The sequence below is a fragment of the Zootoca vivipara genome, chromosome 2 (assembly GCF_965207765.1).
Source record: "Zootoca vivipara chromosome 2, rZooViv2.hap1.1, whole genome shotgun sequence".
Classification (NCBI taxonomy): domain Eukaryota; kingdom Metazoa; phylum Chordata; class Lepidosauria; order Squamata; family Lacertidae; genus Zootoca; species Zootoca vivipara.
Window position 1 is genome coordinate 44,785,939 of NC_142584.1, and position 16,789 is coordinate 44,802,727.

General features: G+C 40.5%; 1 protein-coding gene across 14 annotated transcripts in view; it reads left to right on the forward strand.

The window, feature by feature from the left end:
• Positions 1-16,789, forward strand: part of LOC118080205 (teneurin-2) — a 475,640-nt gene that overhangs the window by 68,908 nt on the left and 389,943 nt on the right. For all 14 annotated transcript variants that reach the window (XM_088661757.1, XM_088661752.1, XM_088661761.1 and 11 more), the window contains one exon: positions 15,284-15,367. In XM_088661757.1, coding sequence (XP_088517883.1) covers positions 15,284-15,367 — 84 coding nt within the window. The remainder of the gene's footprint in view (positions 1-15,283; positions 15,368-16,789) is intronic.

A 16,789-nucleotide genomic window follows, 5' to 3' on the forward strand; every position in this document is an offset into this window, starting at 1 on the left:
TGTTTTGGAAAGTAAGAATTTGGCAGGCTTTTCTTTAATAGTGTCCTTAATCAAATTTCTCCCCCATCCTGACTTCTGATTGTTGATAATTAAGTACAGAAAATTGAAGGGAGACATTTTAAAACTAAATGTACTTTCTTACTAATTGAAAAGAGAAAATGTCACCTTTGAAAACAATGTATGAGATATTACCTATTCCTTTGTATTTTATGTTGTAACTTATCTAGAATAGTATATGCCACTAAGATGTTTGTGTTCTCATAGCAGAGGAATATGTTTTGGAGATACACAAAAAGTATGTCCTATATCCTCACATTGCTGCCACTAATAAGTGTACAGTGGTACCTTGGTTCTCAAACATAATTCATTCCGAAAGACCTTTCGAGTTCCAAAATGTTCAAAGATCGAGGCGCAAAGGACTGTCAGCAAATTCAATTGAGAAAACTGAAGAATACACAGAAGAAGCAGTTTGACTTCTGAGGCACGTTTGAAAACAGAATCATTTACTTCTAGTTTACGTCGGGTTTTCGGCGTTTGGGTTCCGAAACGTTCGTCAACGGTGACATTTGAGAACCGAGATAACACTGTACTTTGCACTGAGGTTAATACAAAGATAAATGTTTGAGTCCCCCTTTTTATATGGGTATCAGTTCCTGCGATGCATTAAGTAATACTGTGCATGCTGATAGATATATAGATATAGATATAGATATAAATGCAAAAATATATAATGTGTTTGCTTATGCCTAGGAGCTACATGTGCAATCACAAAAATGTTCAAATCTTTTTTATTTCCCTCCATTTTTTTATACTGTTACATTTTACTGTTGTGTGTGACAAATTGTTTCGTGCTATAGAGCCTTGCCAGCAATACACTTCAAAATATATGGCATAAATTATTAATGTGGATAATAAGCACCAATAATTTAGGGAAGTATGGATGTCCATGTGGCTAAAAATAATGTCAGTGCTCCAGTTTTGAAGTGATGCAAACATAGATCAAGAGTCTTCCCTTGTAATGTTGTAATATGTACACTTCTGAATTGGAACATGGGAAGACAACAAATAAGGGTTGTTGGTTTTTTTTTTTACAAGTGTCAAGTGATTTATAATGAGCTAACAAATGCATAAGTTAATGCCTGAGCAACACATTACAGTAGGGTGTATCATAATTAAATTGACTGTTCTACAATGAGCCTTAAACACAGAAATTTGTAATTTAAAAAAGTGGGGGTTCTATGGTTAGCATATAAAGGAACAGATAATTCCAGATTCTGTGTTTCAGAAAGATGGTATTTGCAAGTCGTTTTAACAATGCATCATATAAATATGAAAAGCTAAGCTGTTTTTAGTTTAATTGGCTTGGTGAATGCAGTTCAGGCAAGAAGAACAGTCAATAACTACTTCTCTGGCTTCAAGGACAAGAAAAGATCAAACAACTCATCAGAAAGAAAATGTAAAAATGGTGTAAAACACAACAGAATAGGTAATTCTATCACTTAAAGATGATAGGTGAGAGAGAGAGAAATGACAAATCCTTTCTTTTACTGTATAATCAGATCAGATGAAGAAGCAGACTTTCTGCAGCAGAGGGGGCATAACAGCTCATATTCTATTGTCTTTGAGTTTTTGTTTCTATCTTGTTACCTTCAAATGTTGTTTTTATTTCTTCATAGCCTCTATCTGCATGTGGAGATAGTTTTCATTTAGAGTAAAATTAGTATGAGATCATTTTTAGTTATTGAATTTGATGTGGGGAGAGACACATACTTAATGAGGCAGAGTAAGACAAAAAGGGTTTGTACCAAACTGTGCATTAATCAGAACTTTATATTCCAATATCTTTATAATACAGATGAATTTGCTTCTATATTTCAAAAATTCTGATTCATTCAATTCCTTTTGTGTGTGTGTGTGTGTATTGCAAGAAAAATGGCATAGTTTCCTCCACGCTTATAATAGCTGTGTAAGGTATGTAAGGCTCAAGGTCAATTGATGTAAAGCCACCGAGTAAGCTTCTTCTTTTTTTTGCCAATGTTGGGGTTTGAACCTGACTTTTTCTGATCTAAGCCAAATAAGAAGGTTCTCAAATCATGCTTTGTCTGCTTTTGGGATTGGTTATCAAACTGGTTTCCAGAAATAATATTGTAGAGAAAAAGTAAGCACATATTATTCTGAGGATAACTAATATAGGTTACTTTTAGATTCTAAAAGTACAATCTCAAAATCATTAAATAACAACAGATTACTTTTCTTTACCCTTTGATTACACTGCCCTCCTTACAGCTGTGATGACTGTAATCCTTGGGAACACAAATTCCACAGTAGCAGTTTATATGGTGTAGCAGAGTTGCATTTGCCTCTTGACAACAGCATCACTGCAGCTTACCTGGATGGAGCTAATATAGGCAGTAGAGAAGTTGGGGCTGTTCTGAAGCACACGTGGGACGGACCTTTAAATTGGCTCCATCAGTGCATCTGCACAGCCAGTGTTGTTATTCTAGCATGTTGGTTTTTTTTAATAAGAAAACTAGCTGGCGTTGCTGTGGCTAATCCCTGTGACTGCAACCACCCTGTGCTGATCCATGACGTATCCCATTCGGCTTAGTCTGTAAAGGCTTCAGCCTAGTATGTAAATGGGAGCCAAGGTGCTTTTGAGAGGAAAGGTTTTATAGGTGCAGTACCAGTGTAGCTACCACTAGAGGGCGCTGGTTTGCAACCTGGTTCTTTTCCCAGAATGCATTTTCGTCTGAGTGGTGTGTTTTGAAACACGGGGTTTGGGGTTTTTTACGTGGCACAGGTGTGACATCTGTCTTTGAAAACAGTATGGGCTTGCTCTCATATTCGCATGCGGCATTGTGTCAAAATTTGAACGCAATCGGTCAAGCAGTTTTGGTGAAACATGGATACTAAGGGACATGGCCAGTTTACATTTATATACCAGTATATATAGATGCCATGTACTATGAAGTTGAATGTGGCAGCAATTGAATTAAAGGCTGTTGGAATTGAAGAGTAAGAGGGATATGAGCATTTCAGTGATGATTGGAAAGATGCCAAGATGGCAGAGACTACCCATTTGAAAAACAAAAGACCTGGAATGTGTTGAGCAGAAATATAGCATAAGCATGAATTTGTGAAGGTTCATTGATGAGGCACATTACATAAAATAAATGTGAAACCTGAGGGGTAGAGATTAAATTGTTTATCTGTAAGGCTTTGCTTACAAAATACCCTCCTCTTAAAGAATAGTTTGGAGATTGTAGGTCATAGTGTACCCTATCCTTCCTGATAACTGCAAAATCCATCAATGTCCCATTGATATTAGTACAGTATTATTATTATTTTAAAAGATGGTGTAGAATCTGAATAAAAGCTTAATAAGTAGATTGTTTAGAACAATAGTCCTCATGAGAATGTTTGATTCTGAGTGTAGCTGCTAGAGAGAACCCTAAATGCAATTAGGTCTCACTCCCTGTGAGTGTCAAAGGCAGTAGTCACATAGAGGTATCCCAAAAGATGACATTAAAAAAACACGTGTTCCAACATTTACATTTTTCATTCCTTTGAGTATCAGCAACAAAAGCTTTGTTAAGAATTACTGGAGCCTTGGAAAACACACAGTAGAAAATTAGTTTTGAGAAACTTGTTTTAGATGTTTCACATCAAAAAGATGGATGCTTCTGCCACCATGGGGAAGCAGTTTGTTGTCCCCATCTGTAAGCTTTGTAATTGTTAGAAACTATTCTCCCAAGGTAGTCAGTGATAAGGACAAAAGGAAACTACTGTTTTCACTAAACACACACAAGTTATAAAGGGCAAACTGAACCAAGGTCATTTAAATCTCTCTCTTTTATGTTGTAAATGCAGCTGCTGAACAAATATACAAAATAATTACAACACAAAACTGTATATAGTGTTATATAGATTGCAGGAGTATAGTTTGCATAATAAGAAAATATGCAAGGTTTTACTAGACATCATTATTATTAAAACTATCCAGAAAGGAGGGCAGAAAATATAAGGTCCATTGGGAGTGGCCTACAAAGACTTTTCTTTCCACCTGTGCACTGGACATTGCTACTACCGTATTTGACAATTTGCCCACAAAACAGGAGGGAAAATGTAATGTCCAGATGCTCAGGACCAAACTGCAGCTTAACCTTTTCTCCCATGTCACTTCCCTGATGAAAACTGCATGTGTGCAGGCACAGAGAGAAGAACTGTGTTTCCCTCTTTGGGGATAATAAGGTTGGGCTGCTTTGAGACATCATGAGGGAACAGGTTTACACACACAAAGCACGCACAGTGCCAAACTACATCAGTTCGTGTTAGTCATTGTGGCCGCTCTGATAAAAGTTTCCAAAATGTAACTGTGGGGAATCCAACAGCACAAATGTCCTGGTGTAAAATAGTGGTCTTCTGGCACTATTTTCTGGAACCACAGGAGGCAATGTAGAAGGAAACCATGGTATTGTGACTTTGAGGGGCGGGCAGGCTGTATGCCTGAGCTGCCTTCTAATTCCTGGATGTAGCACAGATTCAATTCCTGGAATAGCAAGGCTCGCTTCCTAGTGTGGTAGTTGCCTTTTAAGTATGGGTCGTTAAGGTAACAAAGAAAGTGGCTCAGTGCCCTCTGTCTGTTAGTTAGAGAGACAAAGAGTTGAGTTATGTGAGCTAGAAGCTGCAGACTGCAGGCTGGGCAGATGGGAAAGGCAGAGGCATGCCTGATCCCTGTTTGAATCAAAGGCTGTGACTATGGGAGAAGCAAGACCCTCTTGAGGTGCTAATGCTGAGGTGCTAATCCATTGTAGGATCAGATTGTTTATACATGTAAGTAAGTCATATATCCTAAAGACAGCACAATCTCTGCTGGCCTTCATTCTGAGGAAATTGAGCCCTGTGTAAGCGCCTGGAACCCTTGGAATCTAATAACGCTTGGCGATTGGGGTGGCGCGCAACACTATTAAAAGTTACTGAGAGGTGTTGGAGAAACAACAGGTCACTGTTTCTCTCACCTTGCACAAGGCTATTTCAGTCCCCAAACCAGTACGGAAGCTGTTTTGAAATTAAATAAATTGGTTAGTGTGTTGTGCTGATAACGCCAAGGTTGCAGGTTCAATCTCTGTGCTACCAAAGCAGTGCATAACTAAGAGCCTTCACCTTGGGCAGCCTTTCCTTCAGGAGAAACCAGGCAAGTTTGGGCAGGATACGGTCCAAGTAGATGAGCAGACTGTTTCGCTTCCAGGCTGCAGTGCTTAAGCCTTCAATTGCATTTGTACCATTCTTGGTGGAATGGGTGGAATGAGCCCTGAGGCTCTGTGGTACTCCATGTCAGCTTGAAATCAGTGTTTCTTATCCTGGATTCTGTATTTCGCCTCAGTCACAAGTTGTGTTCCAGACACTACTAATTTGTTCTGGTAGTTCTGGTAGTACCATTTTACCTGCTAAGAGCAGCTTTGCACCTTGGCAACTCTGTTGGGGTGTGTGTGCAGGGTTTTAGGTATGGAGGGCATTGCATTTTGTGTTAAGGCCCAAAGACCTTTGGAGGAGATACAAAGCATCGTGGAACATTTGATAAATGTCTTGTTCTGCTATGAACTTTCTGATGCTAAGAGCCATTCAGCAGTGGAACAAACTACCTCAGAAGGTGGTGGACACTCCTTCGCTGAAGGTTTTTAAACAGATGGCATGGCCAACTGACCGAGATTATTTAGCTGTGATTCCTGCATTGCAGGACTATATGACCCTTTGGGTACCTTATAATTCTACAATTCTGTTGTTTTATACACAGCATGTTGCACCAACCATATGACGTTTCCTGTCACTAGAATGCAAAGGTTCGGGTTTTGCAGAATACACACACACTATTGTTCAAGAATCAAATCTGGCTCCAGTGATCTATGTTTAAAAGAGGAAATACTTTGCCATTCACAACATAGTTAAGAAATGCAAGAATTATAGGCATGCATTACATTTTCATTCTAACGATTGTGTAATCCTTAATTTTATGGTACCAAAAGGAGTGCTGCTAGGATCAGGAGTTTTCTATAAACTATAAAGTTTTATATAAACCATAAATCTGGCATATTGCAGCTATAAAAATATTTATTTTACACTTTTAAATTCAGTGCCTTAAATATTTAGATCCTTACATGTATGAGTGTTCAGAGAAATGAACCCTCCAATTTTTGAAATATATATTCAAAATACTGAACACAGAGTCCTTAGAAATTAACCAGCAATACTATTTTTGTTTGTTTGTGGCAGACCATTCAGGATTTTATTTCAAAACCCATTTGTGATTGAAATAAGTGACCATCACATAGTACTGGGAAAAGAGACGAATAATTCTACTCCGTAAATACTGTTGGTTCCAAAGAGCAGTAATTTAAAATTAGGTCATTTAGTGGATTGTGGGAGGAAGGAAGATTAAAGGTGATGGTTTGTTATGATTAGACTATGATGCTGCTTCTGTTTCTGCCTCATTGCAAAGCATATTGTGTGGATGAGCTGCTTGTGGGAGCACATCTAATGTGAAAGTAAGGTAGGCTTATCTAAATAGCACCAAAAGGAATTCTGTGAAGGCACCTGCCTGATATCAATAGAAGAGGATCCTCACTCTCCTTTCCAACTTGCCCTCAGCCACGCTAGGCTGCAATTGCAGTCCTTTTTGTATCAATGTACACATATCTAAACATAATTATGTCCTAAAATACATACTTTAACATATTTTGATGATTTGTTTGAACCAAGAACTGTGTAAAATTTGGAAAGGTGTGAAATCCGTAAAATATTCCAATCTTTATTAGCCTGGGGGGTTCAAATTAGGCCAGTTTACTTAAAAATGTGGACTGAACAAAGTTATCTTACATCTCTAATTTTAAATGTAACTTGTTATTTATGGCATTTAATTTTTTTTAAAAAAAATGAACAAATGATATATCACATACCTAAAACTTGTGTTAGACTACAAACACAGGAATGTAGTGTAAGAATTAAGCCCCATTAGGGAATTCAGAAAGCATGTGTAGGTTAGGGGGAGAGCCTTCAAAAGATATATTTTAAAATAATATCTAAAAGCAACCATATTAATTTAAAGGTTAAGTGTTCATTAGAATTCTGATCATTATCTTTTTGAAATGCAGTATGAGTCACTTACTCATTCTTAATTGGGGTGAGGAGAGCAAAAAGACACAATAATTTAAGAAACTTAAGGAGTAAAATGCTCATGGAAAACATTTCTGTTTCAATAAATCTTCCCTTCAGTTTTTGTTCTGGGACCTCTCTGTTGTATTGCCCTTTCCTCTCTGATATCTCTTCATGTCTCCTGCACTGAGGAAAGTTTGAATCAATTTTGTATTATTACATCCCTTCTCTAACTTTCTGGTTTAGTGATCAAACCAGGTATTTTCTTGCCTGTTTACACTAATTTTTATACACACTGGTTTAATTCTTATTTGAAAATGTCTTTAAAGTCATGGACTGTACACATGTGCACAAACACAGGAGTGTACAAGGAAGAGGAGAGAGACTCTGTATCAGTGTTAGAAACTGAATTATAAAAGCTAGGAGCAGAATTGCTCCTGGAACCTAGGTTACAGGAGCAAAAACAGAATGGCTAGTTGCTATTTCCCCTCCAATGCAGCAGCACTTTTTAGTTATTTTTTCAAAAAGCATGAACTAATATGCAATTCACACAAGTGACACATTGTTAATATCACACTTTTAATAGCAGTTCTTAATCGGACACTACAAACATAAATGGTGCTCAGCCCCTTCAATAGCAGCCCAAACCATGTCATTTGAATAATTAATATTCACAAATACGTTTGTGTGTGCGCACACACATGTGCACGCTACTACGAGCAGCTTCACACCAGTTGTGGCCACTTACAGCAGCTTGAAATGTTAAGAGAGGTGCTAAAAATAAAAGCACTTTCTACATTCATGAGCATGCACTTTTGGCATCCTAATTGCATATGTACAATCGCCCAAAAGGCTTTAGCTCTGTTCCTGAATTCAGCTGTTTCCCAGTAAGATAGAAACCTGTCAGTGAAAGTTTATACTCAAGCCGGTGGTTGCAAGGTATGCTTAATAGCATAACTTCCAGCTGCAGTAGAGGTCTCAATCACCCAACTATACATAAATATTTATACATAAATACATAAATATGGAAAGTGTTACAGAACAGAAAACACCTACCTCCAAATTGGTAATATGATGGAAAATGAGTCTCCCTTCCCTGTGAGCTATTTTTTATATATTGCATAACAATTTGAACTTTATGCATATGCATGTTTATACATGGACCCACTATTTCAGTTCTTCAAAAACAAATTGTACCACTGATATTTCTAAGATCTATAGGGGTTCTGCTGCATTCCTTAATGTAGCAACAATATGCTTTCTGCGTAGGTCCACCTACATCAATAGGAAAATATTCTTAGCACCAGAGCAAAGGGAAGGGGTGGAGGAATATCTATTTATCTAAATCAGTAACAGTGAGCAGCCCCTGAAATGAGCGGGCTTCCCTGCACACATCCTGAGATGGCCACAAATCATGGCTGAGGTGGCAACACACAGACAGAGAGAACCAGGAACACAAACACAAGAGATAGAGACAGAGAATAGCTGTGAACTCCTGCTGAGCTGACCTCCACTGCCCAGAGAACTGGAAGGAGGGGATGGGGAGGGGAAAACACAGAAAGTGGAGTGTGTTGGATTGGGCTGAAGTAACAAGAAAATGACTATCTGGTAGAGAAACACACATGAGCTGTGTAGCTCCAACCCAACCCAACCCAAAAGCAGCCCGTTTCACATGCCCCTCCTTCATATAACAGTGTGTGTGAGAGAAAAACCAAACAAATATACGAGGCACTTTTCCTCTCTGCTACCTGGGGAACTCTCACCTTTGGTGGGCTCACCTTTCCTCCCCTGCCCCTCTGTTCTCTCCACATAGTATTCAAATGAATCAGGAAACTACTCTTAACTTTACAGTGGAACCTCGGTTTATGAACACCTCGGTTTATGAATTTTCGGTTTACAAACGCCGCAGACCCATCTGGAACGGATTAATTCATTTTCCATTACTTTCAATGGGAAAGTTCGCTTCAGTTTATGAACGCTTCAGTTTATGAACAGACTTCCGGAACCAATTACACCTATGCTTCAGTTTATGAACGCTTCAGTTTAAGTACTCTGTGGACCCGTCTGGAACGGATTAATCCACTTTCCATTACTTTCAATGGGAAAGTTCACTTCAGTTTATGAACGCTTCAGTTTAAGTACTCCGCGGACTGTCTGGAACAGATTAATCCACTTTCCATTATTTTCAATGGGAAAGCTTGCTTCAGTTTATGAACGCTTCAGTTTATGAACAGACTTCCGGAACCAATTGCATGGGCGTAGGCAGGGGGGGCAGGAGGGGGCAGCTGCCCCCCCCAGAAGCAAAAAAATTAATGTATTTTACAGACCATAACCAGCACTTTTCCCCTCCAAAAACTGAAGTGGAAAGGGCTTTGCTTTAGCAAGAGCAGCTAAGTCTCCGCTTGCTGGGGGGGGGGACACAGCAGTAACAAAAACACATCAAATAAATAAAGCAAAGTGGCTACCAGTAGTTAAGCAGTTAAGACAATGGAGCATATATCCCCAGGCAAGATTCGATAGCTGACCATTTCACCCTATTGTTCTTAAGTGGGAGTTGTTAATGAGCATTCAGGAGCATTAAGAGTTCTATTGGCGATTTAATGAGGGTGCAGACTCAGAGGATTCAATTTGACTAAGGTGGCTCTGCAAGGCTAAAAAGAAGTGAATAAGAAAGGGGGGGGCTGTAGCTTTGACAGACACAGTGATGTTTATAAAAAGCATTGGTGTTCCAGTCTGCCCCTCCTCCTGCATCTGTATACTGTAAATCAGGGGTGGCCACCTCCCAAGAGACTCAGATCTACTCAGAGTTTAAAACTGGGGGTGATCTACCCCCTTTTGGGGGGTTCAGGTCAAAGCTGTTGAGTTTTTTTTAAAGGAAGGGAAGCCCTGTTTTTTGGGGTTTAGGTAAAACTTGTTGAGCTTCTTTTAGGAGGGAGGGAGGCCCATTTTTGTTTAGGGCTTCAGGTCATAGTTCAACTTTTTTGAGGGAGGAGGAAAATTTTGGGTGAGCTTTTTTTAGGGGTGCCAGTGACCTACCAGTGATCTACCACAGACATCCAGTGATCTACTGGTAGATCACAATCTACCTGTTGGACGTGCCTGCTGTAAACCAAGCAGAGAGAAAGCTGCTTACAAGGCTCCTGTACATGCAGAGTTCCAGCATCACAGCGTCACCCAGAGGCACCCACAAATATGAGTTATCCCTCTCTCTATTTCTTCCTTCCTTCCCTCCCTCTTCCATCCTTAATAAAATACGGGGGGGGCAGATAAGCCCCACATAGAAAGCCCATCAACATGGGGGGATGACTCTTTCAAATACGGTATTTACCAGTAATTGGGGGGGGGGGAGAGGCATCTAGGCCTCTAGGAGTTGGCTGCTATGCCTAGGAGTAGGACAATTCAAGAAAGCAGAACGATGCATATGGTATGGTAATATATCAATAGAATCGTAGAATTGTAGTCGGAAGGGACCACAAGGGTCATCTAGTCCAACCCGCTGCAATGCAGGATTTTTTTCCTAAGGTGGGGCTTGAACCATGGTTGAAATATTATGCTGATATGCAGCAACGCCTTGGAGCCGTCGTGGCTGTGGCCATGCCTTGCCCCGCCCTCGCCCGCCCTTCCACCCCCTCTCCCCTGCCCGACCCTCCTGTCCTCTTGCTGCAGAGTTCCAGCATCACAGCGTCATCCAGAGACACCCACAAATATGAGTTATTTCTCTCTCTATTTCTTCCTTCCTTCCCTCCCTCTTCCATCCTTAATAAAATACGGGGGGGCAGATAAGCCCCACATAGAAAGCCCATCAACATGGGGGGATGACTCTTTCAAATACGGTATTTACCAGTAATTGGGGGGGGGGAGAGGCATCTAGGCCTCTAGGAGTTGGCTGCTATGCCTAGGAGTAGGACAATTCAAGAAAGCAGAACGATGCATATGGTATGGTAATATATCAATAGAATCGTAGAATTGTAGTCGGAAGGGACCACAAGGGTCATCTAGTCCAACCCGCTGCAATGCAGGATTTTTTTCCTAAGGTGGGGCTTGAACCATGGTTGAAATATTATGCTGATATGCAGCAACGCCTTGGAGCCGTCGTGGCTGTGGCCATGCCTTGCCCCGCCCTCACCCGCCCTTCCACCCCCTCTCCCCTGCCCGACCCTCCTGTCCTCTTGCTGCAGAGTTCCAGCATCACAGCGTCATCCAGAGACACCCACAAATATGAGTTATTTCTCTCTCTATTTCTTCCTTCCTTCCCTCCCTCTTCCATCCTTAATAAAATACGGGGGGGGCAGATAAGCCCCACATAGAAAGCCCATCAACATGGGGGGATGACTCTTTCAAATACGGTATTTACCAGTAATTGGGGGGGGGGCACCTAGGCCTCTAGGAGTTGGATGCTATGCCTAGGAGTAGGACAATTCAAGAAAGCAGAATGATGCATATGCTATGGTAATATATCAATAGAATCATAGAATTGTAGTCGGAAGGGACCACAAGGGTCATCTAGTCCAACCCCCTGCAATGCAGGATTTTTTTCCTAAGGTGGGGCTTGAACCATGGTTGAAATAATATGCTGATATGCAGCAATGCCTCTGAGCCGTCGTGGCTGCGGCCGTGTCTTGCCTCGCCCTCGCCCGCCCTGCCACCCCCTCTCGCCTGCCCGACCCTCCCGTCCTCTCCAGCCAAGCAGGGTAGCCGCCAACGCTACCAGCCCCAGAAGCACAAGGTGGCCGCTGCTGCCACCGCCACGATGTCATCAGGCCCGTTGGCCCTTTAGCCCTGCCCACTTTGTGGCCCCTCCCCTTTAGTGCCTTGGCCCCGCCCCTGAACGACCATGGCTCCCCCCCCCTAGTTTTGATCCTGGCTACGCCCCTGACCAATTGTGTTCATAAACTGAGGTACCACTGTACTTTTCTAGTCCCGCACCTTTGGCACCATCCCAGTGACTCACCATACAAGGCGGGCTGAGCTCGGGGCTGGAAAGAAAGGGAGGGAAGGAGGGAGGGAGAATAAGAGGAGAAGGCAAGGCTGCCTTGTGAGATGAGAGAGTCGTGTGGTTGGGTGGAGTCACGGGATTCCACAGAGGACAATAACTCTAATGCAGGAGCTGCTGAAGAGGATCGAGGTGAGGGAGCCTCTCTTTGAAGTCCCATCAGGAAGGTGTGGTCATTGCGATGAGGCTCCCTAAACCCTGTATCTTCCTCAGCCTTCATGCTCCTCAGCTGAGCAGCACAAGGAGGAGGGCTGAGTGCTGGAGACAGAGGGACACCCTCCGCCCCCAGTGCCCAGTGCTGGGAACCAGCCGCATCGTCCCTGGCCCCACGAGGTGCTGGGGTGACACCTCCTCAGCTCCTTCGGTGAGAATGGTGACAGTTTCACCTCACAGGGCTGGAGCCAATGCAGCTTGTTGTTTCAACATCCAACACTGAGCTTGACCTCATTAGCTAGTATTATATATATTTGGAGTTCATTTCCTTTACATGATGCCAGCTATAACAAGATTTTCATTTCATTCTTCATTTAATGTTGGGTAGTCACTGGCAACCTTAAAATGAGAACATGCTCTTTGAATTATTACATGGTTAGTTATAAAATCAACTATTTTTAGTATGTAACATTCAGTAGAAATCCTGAGTTCTGCATTTCTAAGTAGTTTTTACTTGACTACATATTTCTTAGTATTATTCATAGCTTTTTGCTTGCAATGAAGGGCCCTTGAAAATCTGCAATATTTTCTGGTGCTTTAAAATCAAGAGTGTTACTCATCAGACATAAAGCTCAGCTGATTAGACCTGGACAAGAACACCTGAAAATGACATGGTTTGAAACACTCATACCTTTGATATCAGTTTTTACAGACAGCAAACTTCTCTATGTGTACAGTAGAATAAGAGCTCTTAGCAACCTGCTTTTGAAATCACACATGGGTCTGGCTTTTAGACACCTATTGAATGGGATAATATTTTTATGTCAATCGGCTTAAGAAATCCAATTGATTGTAATGTGGTTAATTTGATAACAAATTATCACTGATTTGTTATGAAAAGTCCAAGGTCCATCACATTGGACAAGTGGGACTTGCAACCAAGAGTTGCAGTGTATCCTCAGCTTCTAAAAGGAGTGATCTTGCTCAGATTCCAGGCTGCCATTAACAGAAGCTATGCTGTGCTGTTCAGGCTTTTTGGGGTATTCTTCCTCAACCCTAATGCTCCCCTCCAGAATAAAGCTTTTAGAGGTTTCAGCAGACCAACTTCACTCCGTGTTATCCCAGCTCCCCTGTCTTCTCCTTCTCCCCACAACACAACTGCTACAACAACATTCCCAATGTCCTTATGGGAAAAAAATTTATTTGTTACTTTTAATTTACAAACTTATATTTTATTTATGATTTATTTATTAAAATATTTATATCTCATCTTTTAGGAAAATGTCCTCCATCTGCCAGGGTATCCCTGAATATATAGAAACCATAACCTTTGGGCTGAACTCATTTCACTTTGAAACCAACGGACATTCAGCCACCCAAGTTCACTATTAGAGGAAACTATTTAGATGTCAGAGATATTTTAAGTGGCAGGCCATGTGTTTAGTATATAGTGTATCATGGGTATGTCATTTTTTCAAAATATAATTCCTTCAGCTATATATGGGAATACAAATGTGGGTCAGGACAGCCAACATGTTGTCTGTCAGCTGTTGTGGACTACAACTCCTATCATTCCTGCCCATTGGGCATGTTGCCTGGGATCTACAGGGAGCCATAGCCTGAAACAGCTGATGGGTATCCCATTGGCTACCCTGGTCTATTTCTTAAATAATAATTACTGGCTTTGTTTCGATATTAGTGAATTTCCACCTCATCCCATCATTTTCCCATGGGTATGCTCTGCATTGCACAGCTTATCATCAAACGTATCACAGATAATTTTATAAAATTGATTCCAGAAGTGCTGCAACTTTCATTTCCTCTACTGATTCACAAAAGTGGATGTGTGCACAGGGGGTGATTGACCCCTGGTTTGGAGCCAGATCAGCCCCCACCCCAGCAAAATTGTTCTGCTTGAGTTTACCTGCCTTTGTCTTCTCTCCTTATCATTTCCCTTTTGTGTCATGTCTATTAAATGGTAATCCATCAGCTAGGGGTCTTCTTGTTTTTAACCATCTTTGTACCATACCCAGAACATCATAGGCACCTAATAAATGCCAAATAATAGTGGGATTTTTTATTAAGAAAAAAGAGAAGTACTCCATACCAGTTAATAGTGGCACAAAAAAGGCTTGGTTATACTATTTTTTAAAAATGAGTTTAGTGTTGATATTCATAGATACATTGAAAAACATTCTGGTTAATCTGAAAATGACCTGTTTGATTATTTTTATATGTCTTCTATTGCAAAATGCTTCTTAATATGCTTTTGTAACGATTCCTAAAAAGTCAGAGAAATTACCTTTGTAACTAATATACAGTGATATAAATTGGAAACACAGTGGTACCTCTACTTACGAATTTAATGCGTTCCGAACGCACATTCGTAAGTCGAAAAAAATTGTAAGTCGAATCCTATAGGAATGCATTGGGAGGAAAAAAATTGTAAGTCGAAGCAACCCTATCTAAAAATTCGTAAGTAGAAAAAATCCTATCTAAACTGCATCCAAGATGGCGGACGGAGCTCCATTCGTAAGTAGAAACATTCGTAAGTAGAGTTATTCGTAATTAGAGGTACCTCTGCATGTTATTAGGCTTATTCTGTTTATTCTCAATTACTTGGTTTCCTGTCTAATTTGCATTCTGCAAAAATAATCCAGATTATGTTGATTCTTTATTAATATTTGTAAGAAAAGTAACTCAAGGCAAAGTCTATGACTTAATATAAACAGACAATATTCACGTTGAAAATTTGTTCATAAATGGTATAGTCCATGGGGACTAATAAACATTACACCTAGTAATTCTATCAGCATGTTTTTGGGATATTAGATGTAGTTGCACAAAATGTTTTGCTGATGTGGGTGGGTGGCGAAGGTGAACAATCTGAAAATCCTGAATGTTGAACATGCCATCTAAAAGTGCTTGTGTGACAATGAAGGCTGATGAAGAGTTGGTTCTAAAACTTATGTATTTTATTTTATTTAGATTTTCATACACAACTTTCTGAGACATTGAAAGACAGACAGACAGGCTGGCAGCAGCTGGCTGAAACAAAGAACTCTCTAATACGTAAGGTTTTCATCTTCCTTCACCCTGTATTTCCTATAACTAAATTCACAGCCTTGCTAGCTTTGTGTTTCCAGCTTTGATTAGTCTAGCCAAATTTATATGATGTTTTTACTTTTATTTGTCTCGGTGTTTCTTGTTTGCTGGTCAATGTTACTGCTTAGAATTAGTTTTTTCTTTTAAAAATATTGGTTTATGCATTGGATGGAAAGCTCATTGTCAAGATGCAGTACTGAAAGTGTGAGAAGTACAGGACCTAGTGTTGAAAATATGGAAGGTTAGATGCATTTCATCTTCTTAGAAAATGTGGTTACAGAATCTGATACCTGCCCTTTGACCATTAAAATACAAAGTTTGTTTGCTGCAAATGCTCCACTACTTCCACTAAGATCTCTTCCACATAATATCCCACCCCCCACCCCCCGGGTTTTGTTCTAAAAGGATGCACATGAGAAATTTGATTATACATTGATGATGGATTCTTAGGAAACCTACCAGGAGGATCTGGTCGGCATCTTGTCCTATGCAATAATCTTTTCTGAAAATTCTACACAAAAATATTTTGTTCAAATATATCAAAATCTGTGACAAATATTCCAAAAGCATATTGAAAATAGTCCTTAAAGTAAATAATATTTTAAATTAATTACCTCAGTAACAAAAATGGTAGTGTACTGTATAGGCTTTTAACTCACTAAATCATTACATGGAACAACTTCTGTGAATGCAATGGAACTTTCCCTCTCTCTCCTCCCTGGTGCCTCTCAAACAATCCACAAATCTGCTCCAGTGGGTTAAGGGAATCTCCAGAGCAGATCTGGGGTGCATGCAAGCGAAGGAGAGGAAGGTGAAGTTCTATTGCACTCATTTACATCGCTCTGTGTGTGCAGTGATGTAGTTTTATACTGTCCTTTGGTTTTGACTAACTTAGGCTTCTTCCTGTGCTATATTTTGGAAAACAATTCGCAGAATGAACTCACATGGATAAAAACATGACTTTTACCTACAGCATATGTGCGTGTGTGTGTGGAGGAGACCTTTCATTTTATAGTTGCTGCTTGTGTGTTGCTGCTGACATAAAAGAGCCATGTTTTATACATGTGAACACTGTTTATCAATTACTGTGACTTGGACCCTGGAAGGGCTACTTCCATTTCCAGAGAGCTGTCTCTGCCTCAGGCTCCTGCCTGTCTGTTGACTTTAGCCCAGTTCAAACACCCTAAGCTCTCGATTTTGTCCTAACTCTCAGTGAGTTGAGGTAGGGGCAGCCATTTGTCCTCTGGTGCAGAGCCACTTCCTTTGTTACCTTATTGACCCATACTTACGTCAATTACTAAGAAACTGGTCTGGCTATTCCAACAATCAAATCCTCGCTGGATCTGGGAATTAGAAGGGACTCAGGCATATAGCCTACCCCACCCCCCC